The sequence below is a fragment of the Pomacea canaliculata genome, linkage group LG3, assembly GCF_003073045.1.
Source record: "Pomacea canaliculata isolate SZHN2017 linkage group LG3, ASM307304v1, whole genome shotgun sequence".
NCBI classification, from domain to species: domain Eukaryota; kingdom Metazoa; phylum Mollusca; class Gastropoda; order Architaenioglossa; family Ampullariidae; genus Pomacea; species Pomacea canaliculata.
This window is the reverse complement of record NC_037592.1, coordinates 37695909-37718635: the sequence shown is the minus strand read 5'-3', so window position 1 is coordinate 37718635 and position 22727 is coordinate 37695909. Positions and strand designations below refer to the sequence as shown.

At 40.8% G+C, this 22727-nt stretch overlaps 2 protein-coding genes and 1 long non-coding RNA gene across 4 annotated transcripts; 1 reads left to right on the top strand and 2 right to left on the bottom strand.

The window, feature by feature from the left end:
- Positions 1-7172: 7172 nt before the first annotated feature.
- LOC112560445 lies at positions 7173-22267 on the bottom strand. Of its 2 annotated transcripts, none has more exons than XM_025232313.1 (5): positions 21866-22267; positions 10259-10432; positions 9232-9359; positions 8888-8993; positions 7173-7821 (listed from the first exon to the last, which is right to left on the bottom strand). In XM_025232313.1, exons 2-5 carry the CDS (start codon positions 10368-10370, stop codon positions 7685-7687), a joined length of 483 nt encoding a protein of 160 aa, XP_025088098.1. In that variant the 5' UTR covers positions 10371-10432; positions 21866-22267; the 3' UTR covers positions 7173-7684. The 2 variants fall into 2 exon arrangements, with proteins under 2 accessions (XP_025088098.1, XP_025088097.1); XM_025232312.1 differs by lacking the exon at positions 21866-22267 and adding an exon at positions 11053-11116.
- LOC112560448 lies at positions 18232-19050 on the top strand. The gene is made up of 2 exons (XR_003098534.1): positions 18232-18363; positions 18521-19050. It is a non-coding gene; the product is annotated as an uncharacterized LOC112560448 (long non-coding RNA).
- LOC112560446 (metalloproteinase inhibitor 3-like) lies at positions 18876-21946 on the bottom strand. The gene is made up of 4 exons (XM_025232314.1): positions 21695-21946; positions 20098-20225; positions 19757-19862; positions 18876-19049 (listed from the first exon to the last, which is right to left on the bottom strand). Exons 1-4 carry the CDS (start codon positions 21801-21803, stop codon positions 18913-18915), a joined length of 480 nt encoding a protein of 159 aa, XP_025088099.1. The 5' UTR covers positions 21804-21946; the 3' UTR covers positions 18876-18912.
- Positions 22268-22727: the final 460 nt, after the last annotated feature.

Below are 22727 nucleotides of genomic sequence, written 5' to 3'. Positions count from 1 at the left end.
GTTTAATCTTAAACTTCCTGTGAACTATTTCTCTCTCAACGGTAGCTTGAAAAGTAAGTTGGAGAGACTAAGTGTTTTTTTTTTCTAAATATTTATAAATGAGTAGTCAGCTCGCTATTGCCCGAACTGCAGGGGGTCTATTACTTATGGTTGAGTTGGTTTTGTTTTGGTGTCGTGTGTTTCAGAATTTGATGTAGTGTGGTTCTTTACAACAATTTGTACGCGGGGCGTTAGAGAACCGGATAATCGTCAATGTTAAGCGATTCCACGAAAAGGTTAACAGTGTTTCTTGTTCTTTTGTGTTGATCGAGGAGCATTTTCTTACTTGCGTCAGATCAAATGTCTTGTGGTCGCAATAGTCAGAAAGGTAGATACCCAACCAGTGCACTTTCGGGTGCGTTCTGTTAGCTTGACGCTCCTCCTTCCCCGTCCTGTTCACCCAGCTAAAGAAAGCTAATTAGAAAATGACGCCCAGTGCGGGCGGGTCCGCGTTAGTCAAGCTAAAATCGACTTTATACAGAGTTATCGTGACCACTATCCGAGGTGTATAGGGATGTTGAAGATAGTATATAGGAGTTGCGATCGCGAAAAAGGAGCAAAAACTGGAGCGCAGTAAAACCCAATATAACGATTACTGTGAAAACATCGTAATGTCGCTGACACTTTTGGTCTCTCAAAACTATTTACCTTAAAATGGAGACAACGATCTGTGGTATCTTTTTTTCCTTCAAAAAAGCGTGTTTATAAATTAAATTTCCCTCACTTCTTGTTTTTATTGTTAAAAACTAAAACTTCAATGAGTATCGAGCTTTTTGGTTTTCATTCCTGGCGAACAACAAAGAGCACAAAAAGCACCATGTTGATTTCTGAACATCAGAGGATTTTATATGAATTGTGGAAATTGCAAACGTTTCAAAGACACGTATCGTTGGGAGACGCCAGAAACGAGACCGATCCCGTACCGCATGTCAAGCGTGAGCGTGGAGGAGGCCATCATTCACCTTACTTGTTATGTTCAACTGACCATCGGCTAAGACTTCTTAGTGTTGTGTGTAACAGATGATCCTTACCGTCAACTATACAAAATAATAAAAACCTGCATACACTTCAACAGAGAGAGGTAGAAAAAGGCAGGCGGACCGTGAAATTTTTGGTTTTTTTTAGAGTCGGCTATACATCCGTGGCGCCCAATGTCATGTTGGACCATGCGGGAACTGTTCAACCTATTCCAATGTTGGTACCTGCTTCTTTTCCCTGACTTTCAGATGGTGACCTATTGCTTGATTTCAGTTTAGAAGATGAAATTAATAGTAAATATGATTGTTTTTCAGTTTGAGTTGCGAAAGTCATCCTCTCGGGGTCTCGTCCTCTCAGCGGAGGCGTACATGTATAGACGTTCTCCGTTTTTACATTACTAAGTCAAAATTCATCCATCATCGACATCGACAAGCTCACACACGCGTTTCAATGTTCCAAGTGCGAAAATATGGAAAAAAAATTGGAATGGAGCGACACGAAAGAAATTTCAGGTGATAAGGTAAGAAGACGTCAAGGCGGGTCTATAGGTAACTCGTCTGGAAAGTTTCAGTCGAGGGTTTTTCGTCGAGCGTAGTTTGTTTTTTTTCCGTATAGGCTACTTCGATTTTGAAGTTTTTTGATGGCTCTAGTCTTCAACCCATCGACTAAACGGTACACCCAGACACGTCCTTGTCCGTGTCGGTAGTCAGTAATGTTCCAGATTTTGATGCCGTTTGCTTTGTCAGCGACGGCGACTCTCAACACTTGATCGATCGCATGGTCGATCATCTTATAAAAATTTCAGACCGGTCTTATCTTATTATGCGAGGTTTAGTGACGTGCTTACAGAGCTGAGATGCTGTCGATCAACAACAAAACAACTCGCCCGATAGTATTCAAATTCCCACCGCCGCCCTCAAAGCCCATTCGACGACTACTTGCGTCAACTACCGGTGATAGGGTTTACTCGGTAAAATATGACATCAACGTCATCAAACTTACCTCGTTCGCCGATTTGTCCTTTGCGAAAAGAAACAGACGATGACGATGTTGACGAGAGCAAAAACCCATTCAAGTTTGTGGTGAAGCGTCACAACGCATTTTGTGCATTTGCACCCAAAAGCTGAATTTCTAGACGTCTCGTCAATTTTTCTCGCGCGGATTTAGTTACGCAAAGTACTTGGCTGCCTACAACGTCACAGAGCAAAAAGGTTTCTTCCCCTACGAATACGTCACTCTCTCGACACACTACAAGAAACAGCATCCCCCCCACAGTGGTTTTGTTTGGCGGGAGTGTTGTGTGGCGCGTTTTATTCGACACTCAACAGAGCAACATCACAGACGAGCAATACGCCTACTGTCACAGGTCTGCGGAGACTCGCAACATGACGTCGATGCGAGATTTTCTGATGTGGTACAACAACCTCGACGTTGTGCCTTTTTCTGCAAGCGTCGACAACCAATCCGTTCTATGCTACTCTCGGTGTAGACATGGTGAAAGACGCTATTTCGGCTCCGGCATCACACTGCGCTATTCTTCAAAACTCTCTTCTTCGACGTCTACTTTTTCTCTTTTCGATGACAAACGAAAGACTAATGCCATCACTCGCTGCTTTCGCGACAACATCACAGGCGGTCCTCCATCATTTTTCACCGCATCACAGGGGAAAAATGAGTGCATTTATTCGCAACAACCTCAGCAAACCCGTAAGAACGCATAGAGGGCTTTCGATGCCAACGCCTTGTATCTCTGGCCTTATGCCAAACATGCAACGGAACACCGATCATCGTAAAAAAGAGAATAATTTCAAGGGGAAAAAAGAGACCGTATACGGTCAAAAGAGTCGCGAGTGGTTAGAGTGGGTCATGTTTTGTAAAACATTCACATTCGGCATAAATTTAATTCAAAAGAAAAACAAATAGGAAAGAGGCGAATTCGCGTCGATGGTTGGCATTCAGAAACGCAGACCGTCTATCAGTTTCACGGCTGTTTTTTCACGGACACGAAAACTGCTGCCTCACGCGCGGTCGCGTCATCAACGCCGTTTAACAAAAAGCCACTCGTCGAGTTTGCGGAAAAAACGCGCGAGATTCACGCGTACTTCAAAACGTCATCGTGTTGAGGTGCAGGAATGTGGGAGTGCGATTGGAAAGACAAAAAAAGACCACTTGTACCCCCAAATCTCCACCGTTATATCTCGCTGTAAAAAGCTTCCCCCTTCTACAGTTCCAAACGATATCCCACCGAAAACGACATTTTAGCCGCCGTGAAAGACGAACGCTGTTTGGCCTGGTGCAGGTGTGCGATCTTCGACGTCCTGGCAGGCGTTGCGCGAGCGGTTTAGCGAGTAATGACGCCCATCTTCAAAAACATTCATGTCACGCGGTAGTGGCTCCGACATTGGTCCTTTCATGCGAGCGTACGCGGAAAAATATAAACTGTTGACCGGTTCACAAGACGCTCATTCGGGGTTTGTTCAGCTATGTCGGAAACAAGTATTTTTTACTAGCGACTCCTTTGTTAAAATGGTATCTTGACAATGGTGTATGAGCATAGTCAGTGGCGGGCTGCGTTACTCTGTGATAGATACAGCCAAACTTGCTTTAAGGCCTTTGCCGACATGGTCACCAGCGCGCGACGCCAAGGAGACAGCGATCCTCCAAAAACATTTTAAGCGACAACGTTCAAACTGTTAGGTAAACAGTGCTTACGGCAAGACGCTCACCAACATCGCCAGGCACGCGACATTTACTACGTCGGTGAGCTCTGACTGTGAAAAACTGATAAACGACAGTCGCTTTCAAAAGCTGACGGAACTGACGGAGGACTTGTACGAGGTAGAGATGGCCAAAAGAGATATCAACTGGGGTCTCCCTTACAAATGCTATTTCGTCTACAGTACGGGGCCAAACTGAGAATGCTTCAGTTTACTACGACTGCGGGACAAGTAGCGTAGACCGCAGCAACTTTCAGCTGTGCGAAATGACACGGATTCGCTGTACATGGCTTTGGCGGCACCTCGCTTCGATGGATGCCGTCCGTCCCGAATTGCAACAACGGTTTTTTTCAAGAAACACACGGGGTGGAAATGGTTTTCCGGGACAAGCATGCGACCAGCATCACCAAGACTTTGTGCACAGCAACAAACACAAACCCTGGGACCCCTCTGCTGTCCTGCTGTCTCCAACGCGCTCGCGACGACAACCGCACGCCGGGCTTGTTTAAAACAGAGTACACAGGCGATGGCATCGTGGCTCTCTGCAGCAAAACTTACATTTGTTTCGGTGACACGCAAAACTCAGCACCAAGGGTAAACAAACACCAAAATCAACTTGACCACAGCCATTTCAAACAGGTTTACAGACACAGCAAGCAGCGTGATGCAACACGGTTTCAAAACAGATGGTAAATCTATGTTTACCTACCAACAACACCGAAACTCCTTGTCTATCTGTACATCAAGCGAAAGGTCTGACGATGGGGTGACTACCGTACCGTTAGACATTTTGAGACTGCTGCTCCCGTTTAGACTGTGATATCTTCAAAGCTGTGATAAAGTTTTTCTGTTCTTTGTGCGTCATAACACATTTTTGCCAGTCAAACAAAAGCCCTGCCTCCTCGTGGCGACTGGTGGACAAAGTTTATTAAAGTTTATACTTTTCTAAGCTTTGACGAAATGGGCTCTTTCAATGCATTTTCCACAAATACAAAAAACAACAATCACTCGGGTATGACAAAATGGCCGCCACGGATATGACATCACCAAGATGGCCACCTCCATGCCACTTCCGGCAAGATGGCCGCCACGGATATGACCTCATCAAGATGGCAGCACCCACAGGGACTTCCGGCAAGATGGCCGACAAGATGGCCGCCACGGATATGACCTCATCAAGATGGCCGCACCCACAGGGACTTCCGGCAAGATGGCCGCCCCCATGCGACTTCCGGCGGCTGTGACGTCATGGCTCCCCAAAACGGCTCCCCAAATAAGGGGTGAAAACAACATGCCTATACTACTGACGGGATGGGATGGGATAGAAAAATATGTCCCATGGACAACCCTGGGTCTTCTAGCTTTTAATTAGTTGTAAAAATAAAAACACGGATACTTCTCTTTCTTTCTTTTCCAATTTAAATTTGTTTATCAATATCTTTGGTCATAATTTAATAGTCTCTAGTGTACCGTGTATTTTACAGTTTGTGCTCTATCAAAAGATTACGTATCTTCATTTATCCCAAACTGATTACATCACCAAAAATCTGTTTCTGTCTCCCTTTCACTGCCACGGAAGGTGAAAACTGTGTTATCTTTCAGCCTCACATCTTCTATAAAAGTGTTCGCACCTATAGCTTTATGAGTAATTCTTCACTGAAACCATTTTAGCTTGATGTCATCTATTCCTTGAACTTTTAAAGATTATTGTTTGCCCCAGGTAATCAGGTATTTAATCTGTTTTTACATTTTCCGCAACATTTTGGGTACATATGATTCCTGTAAATATTTCATACTAGTATTGGGAAAGATTGATTATAAAATTCATTAGTTTAACAACAAAAAACATACCAGATAGTTTCTTGTGCGTGTAGGTTGTGTTGCTCACACGCGCACTGTCACAATCTTCAAGCGTGGAATGCGCGTTCTGTCGTGATATTAATTGACGTTTGTTTGTTGTCAACTGAGGTTTGATACACGCGACGTTCAAAATCTTTGTACTTAAAAAAAAACAAAAACACGTCACGTGAAGAGATTGGAGACACGATGATGGCAACACTGAAATATGTCTGACGTAAAGCGTGTATTGCGAGTAAGTACGATTTACTTAACATCTATATTTAATTATGTAGTGATTTGCCAGGTGATGTGCCCCTTGTCTCACATATAGGAGACATAAAAAAGTTCAAACAATCCTTGTAAAAACTCTCTTGCTATATCGCGCGCAAAATACACACGCGCGTTGGGAAACTGAGACAAAGTTCTGGGCAAAACATTGAAAGGCCGACAACCCATCAAGTAGGAAACGTGTCACGTTTGAGTAGCCTCCCTTGTTTTTGCTGGTGGTGACAGAAGGTTCCAGGCGGATACTGTTACAAGTGTTAGTTTAATGGACGCAGCCTGCTACGATCTTAGCAAAAATGTCTTGTTCATCGTCTAACGGTCTCTGTATCTGACCATCTCGACTCTGTTTTTTCGTTTGCTGAATGAATTCTCCCTCTTCCCTGTACTTGTTCGACGCTTTCTGCCCTACCGGCCGTTTTCTTCGAAGCATTAGGACGAGAAAAACCTCAGAGATCTAGTTGAATGGTCGTAAGAAAGTTGGACGACACTCAAAATTAAGAAAACATAAATTTAGAAATTAACCTGCAAGGATAATAATAATAATATGAACAAAGTGAACAAGTTATTTACTATAATCCATACTATACTAGATAAGATCTTTACACCATTCGCATAGAAGAGCTTGAAAAGGAAAATGCATAAACAATCTAAAGAGAATGACAAAAGGTATTGTTCTGCACCAAGAAATATTCGTCGATGAGGACTGTGTAGATCCACCCTCAATTCAGCAGGTAGTGACGATTTTCCAGACGCGAAAACCTTCAAGCCCTCGCTCCAGTCGACAAACATCATTTTAGAGGCAAGTGAGATTCGGCTTTAACTTATGAGTGGTAAGACCAGGTGTTCCTAGGGTGGAATAATAAAAGACAGTGGAATGTGTCTTATTTCGTAGTTGCTATTGTAACTGCCTTTTGGCTACTCTCCACAGGTCACGTGATGCAGTGGTGATGATAGAAGAACCACAGATACCAGAAAAACCAACTTGCTGGCATCGTGGAGTGAACTTTGCAGGTAAAATCAGCGAATGTTGTGACTGTGGCCGGGGCAAGGAGTTACATAGGCGGGGAGTTCACTGCTTTGACATGACATCTTTCGGCAAAGAGTATGTGTGAGGGGGGATAGACTGAGAAGGGAAATGTTCAGGGGCGTGTTGGCTAAGTGGTAGGGTCAAATGAGTGCAACATGCTGTGCTAATGGAAAAGCTGACGACACCTAACCTTTATTTACGTGCTGGTAAATTATTTACGCAGTACAGAATTCAAATGCACTCTTATCTGAAAGAAAGAAAAGAAAATAAATAAACAGAAGCTTTTATCAAAATAAGATAGTTTATTAAGGTTTAAAATTAATTAATAGCACGAAACAAAAATAAATAGACTACACGAACACTGACATTAGGCAGGGAGTTGAAAAGCATGCACAGAGTGGTGCCAGGTAAATTTGCATGCAGAGGGTTAAAATAACAACACTACAATAATGTAACCCAGTAATATTCTTATTAATTAACAATAAAGTATGTAAATACACGCCTGGTATTCACAAAGTTCCTAGCGATTCTCGTCTAATACAAGCAAACAGACCGAAGACAACTTATGGCAAAGGTCACAACGTTTACTTTCAAACGAGAATGAAGAAACGGTTGTTCTAGGGCTTCGTCTGCTACATTGTCTGCTTCAGGTTCCTGTCCTCCACTTTCTTTATGTTATCAGAGAAGTTCCCTTAGAATACGCAAGGTCATCGTCCAAGAAAAGGACTTCGGGCTTGGGCTCGCCGGATTGTGCCCTGGTCACGTGGTAACCTACGTCACATCATGGCTGCGTTTCCGTTCAGTTCTTTTCGCTGTATCGTGCGCAGTGCTTTGGGATGAGACTTGAGTAAAACTGCTTTTGGCCTTTGTCCACGTGTTCCCAGGGTACATTGGTGTCACAGGCGCTGGCTGTGTAGGCCCCATCGTAAAGGCGAGCTGTTCAGGAAAAATCAAAACCAAAAACGAGTGTACAGTGTTGAATAAATTTAGTCGACCGTTCATGTTCTCTGGATCACAAAGAATTGTCTGTCGAGATACCTGATGAAACTTATACTTGAAAGAAAACCATTAAAAGGAGGTAGATAGCTTTACCGAAGCCTTTAGAATCTCGTATCAGAATGCAGACGTCTCTGTTTCGTCCGAAAAACTTGTAATAACGATTTAAATAACGCGTTGCTAAGACATGGACACTTAGAGAGCTATTGCTAAACAAAATCGAATGGTTCTTGACACCAAATTGCAAGAAGAGGAAGGAAAAAAGAAGAGATACAAAAATTATTTCAACTCCTTGTCCACCTGTAGAAAGATAACAACAGGAAATAAACAAACCACATTATTAACTGCAAAAGATGCAAGTTTATTTGTTACAAAATACTGCAAAGGTTTACATAGGTGGTGGACTATCTTCTTCTATTTTTTGACCAGCTCATTTTTTGATTTCTACATTTGCGATATATGAGAAGCACGGAAAATGTGCAAACTGTGGACGATTAAAATACTTACAAGAAATGTAAACAGACTTCTCTAGGTTGCGTCCCAACATGGAAAAACCATGTGCATCTGGATGACTGGCTTTGTGTGTGTGTGTGTGTGTGAGAGAGAGAAACTATCTCAACTAATTCTATTGTTATCTCAACCAAAGTTACTCAGAAGAAGTTTGTTCCAGTTTTTCAAAGATGTTGCTCCATTTTTACCACAAAAGAATCTTTGATCCGACAACTTCTCTCTTAACTTTTGCAGGAAAAAAACCCCATTGAAAACTGTATGTCATTGTTTATAGCATTATTCTGTCACTCCAGTAAAGTCCAGTTAGTTCAACGTTTCGTCACTCGACAACACAACATGACGCTAGTTACCTCAGGCCTGTATTTGTAAGTAAAGGTTCATTTAGCTACAAAGAATTTTGAACAGACATGATTCAGAAAGTCAGTAAACACAGCTTACTGTTTGACTAGCTTTTCCATTTAAACTGCAAGACTGAAAGGAATAGAAGTGTACTCACCAAAAACTATGAAATATTTATCCAGTGCAAATTGAAAGCCACACATGGAATCTTGGACTTTAGTTCTAATTGTGACTGTTTTCGGTGCTTTGAGTGATTCCTTAGCCTGAAAATATTATCATTCACACAATCATTATAATAATAAGAAAAGAGAGAAAAAGAGCAAAAGAAAAATAGAAAATTAACTAATTAGAATAGGTAAGAATAGGCAATTCTAACAGTACAATGACAGAAAAAAAAACCATTTAAAATATGTCGTCTGTCCTGAACTACTTAAATAGCGGTGCGAAAAAAAGTGAGATGAAAAATAAAAATGCAGCAACAATAAGAAATTAGTCTCTAACCCATAAGATCTTGTCTACTTGGAACGTGTACACCCACGCAGCATTGATGTCCAAGACCGACCACGGATCCTTAGGGTCGATTGGTCTTTCCCTTTGCTTATACTCGGTAAATGCAGTCCCGAGAAAAACTGCACACAGAGAAAAAAACATACTGCTGGACAAGACCCAAACCATAACTACCATACCCAAAGGAAAATGGTGTCATAACCTTGTAAACAATCTTGGAACAGGTTAAGTCTAAGGGAGTAAACCTTACTAAAAATCATGGTTAACACGGGAGCAGACGGCAATGGCATTTTGCGAAGAAATTACCGGTCATGGCCGACTGCCCATGAGTTTGTGACCAGGCCAACCCATTGGCTATGGTCCTCTTGGGGATGAAGATGGGGGCCACCAAGTATGTAAGCCAAGAGAAAGTTCCATCGATATGTAGAGGACGGATGTCATTTGTGAAGTAGCTGTAGATAGCCAGTTAGAGTTTGAAGTCAACACTGCCGATAAGCAGATCTCAAATCTAAGATGTCAGTTGTGAAGCTCCTTGAGCAAATGTCATAAGGTGATGTGACGTCAAAATAAGGTGACGACAAAAAGGAAGAGAGCAGACGATGGCGGTTCAGAGAAGGAGCACCGACAAGTGGCCATTGTTCTAGCCCGTGCCTTTTTAATTTGAGTGTTGGACTGTTGTCGTCAGTCCACAACCCCACACCACTAGAAAGAAGTGGTTTAGGGAAGAGAAGGAGTGGACTGGTCATCCAGTGATGTTCCTACTCACTCTTGCCCAAGACGGGTCTGGGTGACTGGCCTCGTCAGCTTCCGCATCTATTCATGTAATTCCCACAACAATTGTTATCACTCAAGAGACTAATGAATAAAAACAAAGAATTCCACTTTTTATAGTCGGTATCAACGCCAGTTTGTATCAGTTCAAAACCTGACAGGTTACATAAGAACCGCGCCAAGGATCTGTAGGTAAATCGACTTAGAGAAATAAATGAGAAATATAAATGTCAACACGACAGGAACTCACTCAGGTCAAAGATGCGGCAGTAATCGTCTGCTGAGATGATGGGGATGCAACTGCATGCATGGCCTAAAGTGCAGCAGCCGCCAAGCAGAGCGAGAAGCAACAGAGTTTTCATTCTTGTCTTGTAGGGACGTCTTCGCTGGTGGTGCGTCAGCTGGGACCTCAAGGTTCGTTTTCCTGAAGGAGTCAGGACAAGGGAGAAAATAGTATAGTGGCGCACGTGACAAAAAGTAGAAATGAAAAGTAAATTGTGAGAGCCTGTGGAAGTTATATAGCGGCTGCAGCTGCAGGTGGGAGATCGTGTTCAGACAGATTGGTGAGCAATCTCAGTTAATTGCCGCTTGTTGTAGTCGTAATGTTGTCATGGGGTGCACAGCTCTGGAACCTTAAACAAGTGTGTACCACGTGACGCAAACAACAACGCCAAGCAACAACTGAACTTCTGACCAGTCTGCGATTTTCGTACAATTTTGAACTACAAGACAGCTCTTCCGGAGTGATGCACCAGAGTACTGACAATTGTTTGGTAAACAGAAGAAAACGATTCCCATTCATCCATTAAAATATCGAATGTCACCTCACAAAAACACTCAGTTCAAGAAAAGTTCTTCGCACCAGTTGAACTCCACTTAGACATTCTGTGAAATTGTGAAAGACGTTGTAGCATCAGGCTCAGTGCAGTGAAGCCTCTTGCATTCAGATGGAATTAGAAAAAATTGTGGACAATAAATAATTACACTGAAGGAAAACAGAAGAAACCCCTGGAAGGTAACTGGAAACTAAAAATGACTACTAACTGTATGCCAATGCCGCTGAAAGTAAAAGACAGGAAAATGTCACCGGCATTACATTGCGGTTACTTCGTCCTTCTGCTCGTCATTGATAATGCTGTTAGTACAAAGAACCTAAAATAATAATGATTGATACCGCTGCTACAACAAAGTAATAGCTATAATAAACGTCATAAATATATATAGTTTTTTTTTCAATACAGGTTTTGACTGCCTCGGCCTTTTCCCACCATCCTCGCCCATACACTTGGTAACCAAATGTGCGTTAATGTGATTTCCCTTCTTTCCCGATATATTAAAAAATTCCTGATACATTTAAATGCTTTCAACGATGCTCTTTTTTTAACTCTTTAGATAAAAGATTGATGTGCCCAGAATAACCAATTATTAATTCCAGAGATATGTAACTAAACTGGTCGAATTCCACAATCGTCTGTCACTGCCACAGAAAGTGCATTTCAGCCACAAATATTCTGTCAAATGTTTGTACCTGAAACTTTATGAAGTTCAAGGAAATTGTACAAAGTGTGTTTTCTTTCAGCTCCATATGTTCTACAAAAGTGTTCGTACCTAAAACTTTATGAGTAATTCTTCACTGAAACCATCTTCGCTTGATGTCTTGTGTTCCTGGAACTTTCGAGATTACTATGTACCGAGGTAATCAGGTATTTAGTTTGTTTTCACACTTGGCGCACCATGTTGGGTACAGGCTCTTTATGTAAATTTCATAATAGTATTTGGAGCGTTTGATTATAAAATTCATTAGTTTAACACCAAAAAGCATGAGAAGTTCAGTGTAGGTCAAGTGCTTAGCAACGCTTATGGCCATAGCGAATTTGTCTAAAAATAGAATCCTAACTTTTAGTACATTTTGTTAATAATAGATTTTAGTAGATAAGAAATGTAAAAAAATGTGTGTTTATTTAAAGCTTGAATTGTATCAATGATGTAGAAACTGGTAAGCGATAACGAGCATATTTGCCAGAGAAGAGAATTTCATGACCACGTGACCTCAGTAGTCCATTAGAAATGTAGTTGAGGAACTAGACGCAAGAACATGGGGCACGTAACGTGGTAATTACGTGGGTGGGACATGTCAAGATGGCCTCACACCAGGCGTGTCTGGCACCAGCAGACCTCCTGAATCGCTAATGGCGGCCTCCAGCAGGCCTGACGCCAGCCCGACCCCTGACCTGACCGCCAGGTCGCCCACAACACTGCCAACATCCGCCAACTGACGTGCGTCGGGAATTGATGATGGCTGCGTGTAAAGAGCAAGGGGCTCTGTTGCAGATGAATGAGTCAGTACATTACACGCTGTGAAATTACTTCCTTACATCACTTTATTGGCATGCGTGGAATTTCTCGTAATGGTGGAGTTGTGTTGATTGAATGTCAGGCACAGTCTAGGGCACACCTACATTTGTAGAGAAGATTCTGGCGCTCGTGTCATCTGTGAAGTTGATTATCAGATCTTGAAGATGAGATAGATTGCTAAGACAGACTTTGAGCCTGAATTTGATCACCAGAACATATCAAATAAGTGTATCATAGCTGCTTGTCATTTTGGCCTGTCTGAAGGGCGAATATCAGTTTCACCAGCTTCACAACCCCAAAAATTTAACTTTCCAGTTAAAAAGATGTGCACCCTTTGGCGGTATGGTAGTTTAAACTTAAGGATAAAAAAGGACTGCTAAAGTCGCGTGGCAGAAACACGGGGTTCACTCGACAAGAAGCCATGTCTGTCCTCGTCCCATCCATGTGTTACCACGCAACTTGGGTAGGAGGAGCAGGAGGCGGGGTTACTAGCGGTCAATGGGTGGGCGTCATCCAAATTGTGTGGCAGTCATCTAGTCGATGTTACTATTCTTTAGTGCTGTCTACTGAACTTTTGGTAATATAGGTGCACAAACATTTTTTGAAGAGAAACATTCAGTTTGGTTCTTCCGGTTTAGACATTGCTAGAATGGTGAGATGTAAGCAGTGAACACTTCCTTCGAAGATTGAAGTTGCTTAAAGCGCAAGAAAGTTAAATTAAGACAAAATAATTAGCAAGATCATAAAATGATATCAAAAGTGCAATATAAGAAACATATCGAACTTTTAAATAAGCTGTCAAGGTAACCTGAGATAGGAACACACAAGCAAATATTTATTTTTATTCCCAAACGATCCCCAATAAACAAATAGACAAATTATAATTTTTGTTCGACTTGTGTATGAAGGAGACTGAAATTCCCCAGTTCCTCTTGTAACAATAAAATGATTACGACCTTCGGTGTGTGACTGAATTCATTAGATGCGGCGATATCATAAAGAACTGTCCTTTGCTAATTATTATCTGTGCTACTAACGTGGGTTCTCAAGGAATATTCACGTGTTGTATTTACTTAGTGTGATATATGTGCTATGGTAATGAATGATTCTTTTTCGGGGGAGGGGTGAGGCGATGACTACTGAGGTTTGAACTCCGGTGAAATATTGTCTTCTGTCTGAACCCTGAACAATTCAGACAATCCTTATAAAAACTCTCTTGCTATATCGCGCGCAAAATACACACGCACTTAGGAAACTGAAACAAGGTTCTAGCAAAACATTGAAAGGCCGACAACCCATCAGGTAGGAAACGTGTCACGTGTTTGTAGTCTCCCCTGTTTGTGCTGGTGGTGACAGAAGGTTCAAGGCGGATCATGTTAATCTAATGGATGCACCTACTACGACCGTAACAAAAATGTCTTGTTCATCGTCTAACGGTCTCTGTATCTGACCATCTCGACTCTGTTTTTTCGTTTGCCGAATGAATTCTCCTCTTCCCTGTACTTGTTCGACACTTTCTGCCCTACCGGCCGTTTTCTTCGAAACATTAGGACGAGAAAAACCCCAGAGGTCTAGTTGAATGGTCGTAAGAAAGTTGGACGACTATCAAAATTAAGAAAACATAACTTTAGAAATTAACTTGCAAGGATAATAATAATAATCATATGAACAAAGTGAACAAGTTATTTACTATAATCCATACTATACTAGATAAGAACATCTTTACACCATTCGTATGGACGATTTCGGAAAATTATGCATGCAGATGACCTTCACCCCACAAAAACTCCAAACCACCTCCCGTGTTGATGTTTACTGTTGATGCACGTAGCGTTCTTCGACCATGCCGGCTCTTAAAAATAACAATGATGGTCGATTTTGATGTGTACCTCAATGTACAGTTCAAGCCTACAAATGTCCAACATTATCCTTTCATGGAATTCCGAAAGATGAACAAATGAAGAAGATTTGGCTTGTAAGAATTCCACGAAGGGCCACGCTTTCGGGTAAGCATGATCGAGGTTTCAAATTCCCTATCACTATTAGTCTTTTTCTTCTTTCGCAACATCACTTTTTTTCCATGCCATCTGAATCATCGTTAATCTTTCTAACTGATTTAAAACTATGATTTCAGAATACCTATTGTGCTCGTAGTTTAAACTTACATCATGTGGGCATAGCCATTTCGTATTACTGAAAACGCATTACATTGTATTATTAAAGTGCTGTTATATTAAAATGCTGCAGAAATGTTCAAAAAGGCTGACATATATTGCCAGTATTACAACTTATTTTGTAGTGAAACCTATATCTTTGTTGCTGCTGCACGACTAATTAATTTTGAATCAATCGCCATTCCTTTACACTCTATCATACATAATTTAAATAGGATTATTAGTTTCACAACATAGTCAACAGTGATTAAAAGTAATGATGTGAATATCACTTAAAAAACGGCTTAAAGACAAAATCATAAACACAAAATCATACATGTGTTTTGGTAAATGTTTATGATAACATGACTATATGTTTTTTCCTCAGATCAGAAATTGGACAAAGGTTTGTAGCAGGCTTTTTGTGCCAGAAGATTTTCGCCCTTTGACCTTAAAAGGAAAACAAAGAAGACTTAAATCAGATGCTGTACCAAGTTTGTTTACATGGAAAAACTTTCAATGTGGAAAAGAAAGAAATCAGCCTGCAGTTCGCCATCCCATGTCACAAGGAAATGCCAACACAAATCAGAGGTAAACTTTTGTTGCATTGTATTAATGGATGATCTCGTAATGAAAACAGACAGAGTGTGATTACTTAATCATTTTTCTGTATAAGGATATTGCATTCTTTGTTTTTTAAAATTGGTATGCAACCGTGCTACAACTGTCTGAATTGTTTTGTCTTTTAATCTCATTTATTGTGAACTACCTGTTTGCTTTACGCAAGATGAGAATGTGTATTTTAAAGAAAAAAGTATTGATCAGTTCAGATGTGCATGGAGATTGCTGTCCAAATCACACATAGAAATACAAAGATAAATGCAAAGTGCTTTTATAAATCACATTTAATATCATCACTGTTAAAAAATATGTAATAATATTAACACATTATAACAATAGAAATTGTGTCATCCTTCTTCAGACACTTTGACTATTAACAAATCTCAAGAAATATTTTCAGTTTACAACTCACAACTCAAATCGCAAAAAACACAAAACACTCCCATTCCTAGTGTATTCATGAGACGAAAAAAAAAAAATCAGTATATCAAAATATCTTGCAAGTGATCTGTCACTTACTGAATTCAGTAGGTTCACTTCTGTTCATCTGATTGCAGAAATTACTGCAGGTTCACCCCTGTCAAATATTGCTAAGTGAATTGTGCAAAATTAGTCATTTCATGTGGTAAAATATTTTTCCTTTTCATATGTGAAAACGTGGACGCAGAGACTGCAACAGCAGACGCAGAGCCTGCAACAGAGGCTATTAATTATTATATGATCAGCAAGAGTAGTTTATCATGTATGACAACATAGATGTGTGTATATATATATATAATGCATGCTAAATTATTGCTCATTATACTCCGAATGCAAAAAATTTGGAATCATTTCTTACAGAATAAACAAATAATGAAATTTATCTTTTGTATGCTCTTGTCAAGTATAAATGTTGACCGTCTCTTTTGTTAAAGCATAAAGTTCTCGTTATGCAGATCTTGTACAACACAAGAAATAAAATTCTTAATCAAACAACAGGAACTTACTATGTGTGGCAGCTTTTAAACTCTCAACAAGACAAAGGGCAGATGGAAACTCTGAAGACAATGGATTGTACCTGTATGTATTGCAAATACTATGGTCTGACTTCTTGTCAGACTTAAAGCTGTGGATTTTGATTTCATCCACTGCCTCCCCTCTTATCTTTTCTCCTCTGGAGATGTGCCATGTCTGGGGCAGTGATGTTTTTGCAGCATCCTGCAAATGAGAAACTGATGTAGATGATGGAATATTACACAGCAAACAAGTAATACCTGCTGGCAAATTTTTTTCTAAATTTTCTATTATTTTTAACATAAGAAACACTTGACAAAAATATTTCACTTAGAAATAGTCTCAGACCATCCCTCTTCATTGTCAAGATGACCTCAGGAATGTAGTTTGTTCCTGTTATCTTAAAATGAGCAAGCTGGTACAGCAAGCCCACAATATGTCCACAGTGCCCACTCTGGCCATTAGCACATGTGTAGCATCCATCAGAGACTGCTTTTGTGACACTGACTGAGACCTGGTAATCCAATAAAACAATTTCAATTTAACAGTGCTTTCTTTGATGAAAACATTATCATAGACAATTTATAAAATTTTGCATTAGGAAAAGAAAGTTTATTTTTCACTCTCTCTCTCCCTCCTGTGAAATTATGTTTCGCTATGCCTTTTAACAATTATTTTAGCGAGAAGAAAATTTTCACCATCACTAACTTCAAGTGTGAGGGGAATTCCAGCTTTCATGTATGATCTGTAGCATCGAGATGCTGCTTGACAACCATCGTTTTGGGGATTCGGTGCAACTATACTTTTTCTTTTTTTTAAATCGGATAAGTCCTTGTGCAGAAAAAAAACCCAGAAAAAGCATCACAGGATCAGACACAAATGAGAAAATACCTTATATAAAACAACAGTAAACAAGTTTGTTTTTTTTATAAAAAAAAAGCCTGGATAGACGTCAGTTTACCGCAAATGTAAACAATGCACGTTTCGACTTCCACTGCTTAAAATTAACTTTCTCTCATCAAACTACTTCAGTATATGTTTTAATATATTTCTGATGTAAGAATATATTTACTTTTTTGCAATTATATTTACGAGACTGACATAGTCAATGGAACATTCAGACAAAAAGCTGGAATCACAATTGCACATTCACTCTGCAAAGTGTCTGCTTACCCCATACGTTGAATATATATTTCTCGGCGAAATAATTGTATCCACGCTCATGATTGCGTTTTGACGAGCTTCTGCAACTAAATTCTTCAATATCTCTGAACGAAATATCGGGTACGCTTCGACAGGACACAGATGGGGTAAACGACTTGGCCATGGTAGCGAAGTGTAAACAGGAAGTAGCGGTGGTTTCTCGGTTCTGCGCATCTCTTTCGGCGCACCTAATTACGAAAAGGTCTATAGAAGAGCTTGAAAAAGAAAATGCATAAACAATCTAAAGAGAATGACAAAAGGTATTGTTCTGCACCAAGAAATATTCGTCGATGAGGACTGTGTAGATCCACCCTCAATTCAGCAGGTAGTGACGATTTTTCAGACGCGAAAACCTTCAAGCCCTCGCTCCAGTCGACAAACATCAACATTTTCGAGGCAGGTGAGATTCGGCTTAAACTTTTGAGTGGTAAGACCAGGTGTTCCTAGGGTGGAATAATAAAAGACAGTGGAATGTGTCTTATTTCGTAGTTGCTATTGTAACTGCCTTTTGGCCACTCTCCACAGGTCACGTGATGCAGTGGTGATGAGAGAAGAACCCCAGATACCGGAAAAACCAAATTGCTGGCATCGTGGAGTGAACTTTGCAGGTAAAAGCAGCGAATGTCGGACTGTGGCCGGGGCAAGGAGTTACATAGGCGGGGAGCTCACTGCTTTGACATGACATCTTTCGGCAAAGAGTATGTGTGAGGGGGGATAGACTGAGAAGGGAAATGTTCAGGGGCGTGTTGGCTAAGTGGTAGGGTCAAATGAGTGCAACATGCTGTGCTAATAGAAAAGCCGATGACACCTAACCTTTATTTACGTGCTGGTAAATTATTTACGCAGTACAGAATTAAAATGCACTCTTATCTGAAAGAAAGGAAAGAAAATAAATAAACAGAAGCCTTTATCAAAATAAGATAGTTTATTAAGGTGTAAAATTAATTAATAGCACGAAACAAAAATAAATAGACTACACGAACACTGACATTAGGCACGGAGTTGAAAAGCATGCACAGAGTGGTGCCAGGTAAATTTGCACTCAGAGGATTAAAATAAAAACACTACAATAATGTAACCCAGTAATATTCTTATTAATTAAGGTGTAAAATTAATAGCACGAAACACAAATAAATAAACTACACGAACACTGACATTAGGCAGGGAGTTGAAAAGCATGGTGCCAGGTAAATTTGCATGCAGAGGGTTAAAATAACAACACTACAATAATGTAACCCAGTAATATTCTTATTAATTAACAATAAAGTATCTAAATACACGCCTGGTTTTCACAAAGTTCCTGGCGATTCTCGTCTAATACAAGCAAACAGACCGAAGACAACTTATGGCAAAGGTCACAACTTTTACTTTCAAACGAGAATGAAGAAACGGTTGTTCTAGGGCTTCGTCTGCTACATTGTCTGCTTCAGGTTCCTGTCCTTCACTTTCTTTATGTGATCAGAGAAGTTCCCGTAGACTACGCAAGGTCATCGTCCAAGAAAAGGCTTTCTGGCATGGGCTCGCCTGCTTGTGTCCTGGTCACGTGGTAACCTACGTCACATCATGGCTGCGTTTCCGTTCAGTTCTTTTTGCTGTATTGTGCGCAGTAGTTTGGGAAGAGACTTGAGTACTTCTGCTTTTGGCCTTTGTCCACGTCGCACCAGAGTGCATTGTGGTCACAAAGGCCGGTTGTGTAGGCCCCATCGTACAGGCGAGCTGTTCAGGAAAAGTCAAAAACAAAAATGAGAGTGTACAGTGTTGAATAAATTTAGACGACCGTTCATGTTCTCTGGATCACAAAGAATTGTTTGTCTGTCTGGCTACCTGATGAAATTTATATTTGAAAGAAGAACATTAAAAGGAGATGGATACCTTTACCGAAGTCTTTAGAATCTTGTATCAGAATGCAGACGTCTCTGTTTCGCCCGAAAAACTTGTAATAACGATTTAAATAAGACATTGCTAAGACAAGGGCACTTAGAGAGCTATTGCTAAACTAAATCGACTGAGAGAGAGAGAGAGACTATCTGAACTAATTCTATTGTTATCTCAACCCAAGTTACTCCGAAGAAGTTTGATCCAGTTCTGCAAAGATGTTACTCTATTTTTCCCACACAAAGATCGTTGATCCGACAACTTCTCTCTGAACTTTTGCAGGGAAAAAACCACATTGAAAACTGTATGTTACTGTTGATAGCATTACATGTATTGTGTCACTCCAGTAATGTCCAGTTAGTTCAGTTTCTTCACTCGACAACACAACATGACGCTAGTTACCTCAGGCCTGTATTTGTAAGTAAAGGTTCATTTAGCTACAATGAATTTTGAACAGACATGATTCAGAAAGTCAGTAAACACAGCTTACTATTAGACTAGCTTTTCCATTTAAACTGCAAGACTGAAAGGAATAGAACTGTACTCACCAAAAACTATGAATTTTTTATGCAGTGCAAATTGAAAGCCACACATGGAATCTTCGACTGGAGTTCTAATTGTGACTGTTTTCGGTGCTTTGGGTGATTCCTTAGCCTGAAAATATTATCATTCACACAATCATTATCATAATAAGAAAAGAGAGAAAAAGAGCGAAAAAAACTAGAAAATTAACTAATTAGAATAGGTAAGAATAGGCAATTCTAACAGTACAATGACAGAAAAAAAAAATTTAAAATCTGTCGTCTGTCATGAACTACTTAAATAGCGGTACGAAAAAAAGTGAGATGAAAAATAAAAATGCAGCAACAATAAGAAATTAGTCTCTAACCCATAAGATCTTGTCTACTTGGAACGTGTACACCCACTCAGCATTGATGTCCAAGACCGACCACGGATCCTTAGGGTCGATTGGTCTTTTTCTCTGCTTATACTCGGAAAATGCAGTCCCGAGAAAAACTGCACACAGAGAAAAAACATACTGCTGGACAAGACACAAACCCTAACTAGCATACTCAAAAGAAAATGGTGTCATAACCTTGTAAACAATCTTGGAACAGGTTAAGTCTAAGGGAGTAAACCTTACCGAAAATCATGGTTAACACGGGAGCAGACGGCAATGGCATTTTGCGACGAAATTACCGGTCGTGGCCCATGAGTTTGTGACCAGGCCGACCCATTGGCTATGGTCCTTTTGGAGATGAAGATGGGGGCCACCAAGTATGGAAGCACAGAGAAAGTTCCATCGATATGTAGAGGACGGATGTCATTTGTGAAGTAGCTGTAGATAGCCAGTTAGAGTTTGAAGTCGACTGCCGATGCGCAGATCTCAAATCTAAGATGTCAGTTATGAAGCTCCTTGAGCAAATGTCATAAGGTGATGTGACGTCAAAATAAGGTGACGACAAAAAAAAAAAAAAAAAAGAGCAGACGACAGCGGTTTAGAAAAAGGCGTCACGGACAAGCAACGCAGCCGTGGCCATTGTTGTAGCCCGTGCATTAAAGGGTTGCGCACCTCCTGACGGTTCCTGTCTTTTTGGTTTGAGTGTTGGACTGTTGTCGTCAGTCCACAACCCCCACCACTTGGTTACAGATACATCCCCACAAAACCTCAGTTATCAAACACATCAAAGGCCGCCTTCTCACAAAAGCACCGTTGTACTCAACCGATGGACCGAATATTGCGAAGGCCTGTGCAACTTCCAGCTGAAGATAAGACACCAACGTCCTTCAAAACAACCAGACTAGAGCCAACAAACCTGCAAGCCTACCAGTCCTACAAGTGGAAAGAGAGGAACATAGAGAACGCAGTCACTGGTTATACCTCTTTCAAAGAAAGAAAACAGTAAACAATGCCAAAACTACGGAACTAATCAGACACCGAAATAAAACCGTTCTGCAAGTATTTCGGAACATCAACATCACCAGCGAGGAACTGTTAGCAGGACAAGTGGCTCTTGGGCCTGGGGTTGGTAGAAGACAAATCTGTTAGCAGGCAATCAAAGAGAATTGAAAGACCTTACCATCCAACTGACAGACAGTTCGAACGCATATGGAACAGAGACGAGCACTACTAAGAGCTAAGTTATTGTCATAGGCAACAGCAAAGAAAGAAAGAAGTGGTTCAGCGACGTGAAGGAGTGGACTGATCGTCCAGTGATGTTCCTACTCACTCTTGCCCAAGACGGGTCTGGGTGACTGGCCTCGTCAGCTTCCGCATCTATTCATGTTTATCCCACAACAATTGGCATCAGTAAAGGGACTAATGAATAAAAACAAAGAATTCCACTTTTTATAGTCGCTATCAACGACAGGTTGCATCAGTTCAAAACCTGACAGGTTACATAAGAACCGCGTCAAGGATCTGTAGGTACGTCGACTTAGAGAAATACATGAAAAATATGAATTTCAACACGACAGGAACTCACTCAGGTCAAAGGTGCAGTAATCGTCTGCTGAGGTGTCGGCGAAGCAGCTGCATGCATGGCCTAAAGTGCAGCAGCCGCCAAGCAGAGCGAGAAGCAACAGAGTTTTCATTCTTGTCTTGTAGGGATGTCTTCGCTGGTGGTGCGTCAGCTGAGAGCTCAAGGTTCGTTTTCCTGAAGGAGCCAAGAAAAGGGATGAAATAAACTCGTGGTGCACGTGACAAAAAGTAGAGATGAAAAGTAAATTGTGAGAGCCTGTGGAAGTTATATAGCGGCTGCAGCTGCAGATGGGAGATCGTGTTCGGACAGATTGATGAGCAATCTCAGTTGATTGCCGCTTGTTGTAGTCGTAAAGTTGTCATGGGGTGCACAGTTCTGGAACCATAAACAAGTGTGTACCACGTGAAGCAAACAGCAATGCCAAGCAGCAACTGAACTGCTATTTTCGTACTATTTTGAACTACAAGACAGCTCTTCCGGAGTGATGCGCCAGAGTATTGAGAATTGTTTGGTAAACAGAAGAAAACAATTGCCATTCATCCATTAAAATATCACATGTCACCTCACAAAAACACTCAGTTCAAGAAAAGTTCTTCGCACCAGTTGAACTCCACTAATACATTTTGTGAAATTGTGAAAGGCGTTGTACCATACAGGTTCAGTGCAGTGAAGCCTCTTGCAATCAGATGGAATTAGAAATAATTGTGGACAATAAATAATGACGCTGAAGGAAAACAGAAGAAACCCCCGGAAGGTAACTGGAAACTAAAAATGACTACTGACTGTATGCCAATGCCGCTGAAAGTAAAAGACAGGAAAATGTCACCGGCGTTACATTGCGGTTACTTCGTCCTTCTGCTCGTCATTGATAATGCTGTTAGTACAAAGAACCTAAATTAATAATGATTGATACCGCTGCTACAACAAAGTAATAGCTATAATAAACGTCATAAATATTTATAGTTTTTTTCAGGTCAGGTTTTGACTGCCGCGGCCTTTTCCCACCATCCTCGCCCATACACTTGGTAACCAAATG

Excerpts from the sequence above, each read along its gene's own strand:
- LOC112560445 (XM_025232312.1), bottom strand. The coding sequence starts at position 11,101 with ATGCCGGTGACATTTTCCTGTCTTTTACTTTCAGCGGCATTGGCATAC. Across the intron at positions 9,360-10,258 it reads CTGCCGCATCTTTGACCTGA|TTTTTCTCGGGACTGCATTT; the intron begins GTGAGTTCCTGT and ends CTCTGTGTGCAG. Across the intron at positions 7,822-8,887 it reads TAAATATTTCATAGTTTTTG|CTCGCCTTTACGATGGGGCC; the intron begins GTGAGTACACTT and ends TTTCCTGAACAG.
- LOC112560446 (XM_025232314.1), bottom strand. The coding sequence starts at position 21,803 with ATGAAAACTCTGTTGCTTCTCGCTCTGCTTGGCGGCTGCTGCACTTTA. Across the intron at positions 19,863-20,097 it reads AAGTAGACAAGATCTTATGG|GCTAAGGAATCACCCAAAGC; the intron begins GTTAGAGACTAA and ends TAATATTTTCAG. Across the intron at positions 19,050-19,756 it reads TAAAAAATTCATAGTTTTTG|CTCGCCTGTACGATGGGGCC; the intron begins GTGAGTACAGTT and ends TTTCCTGAACAG.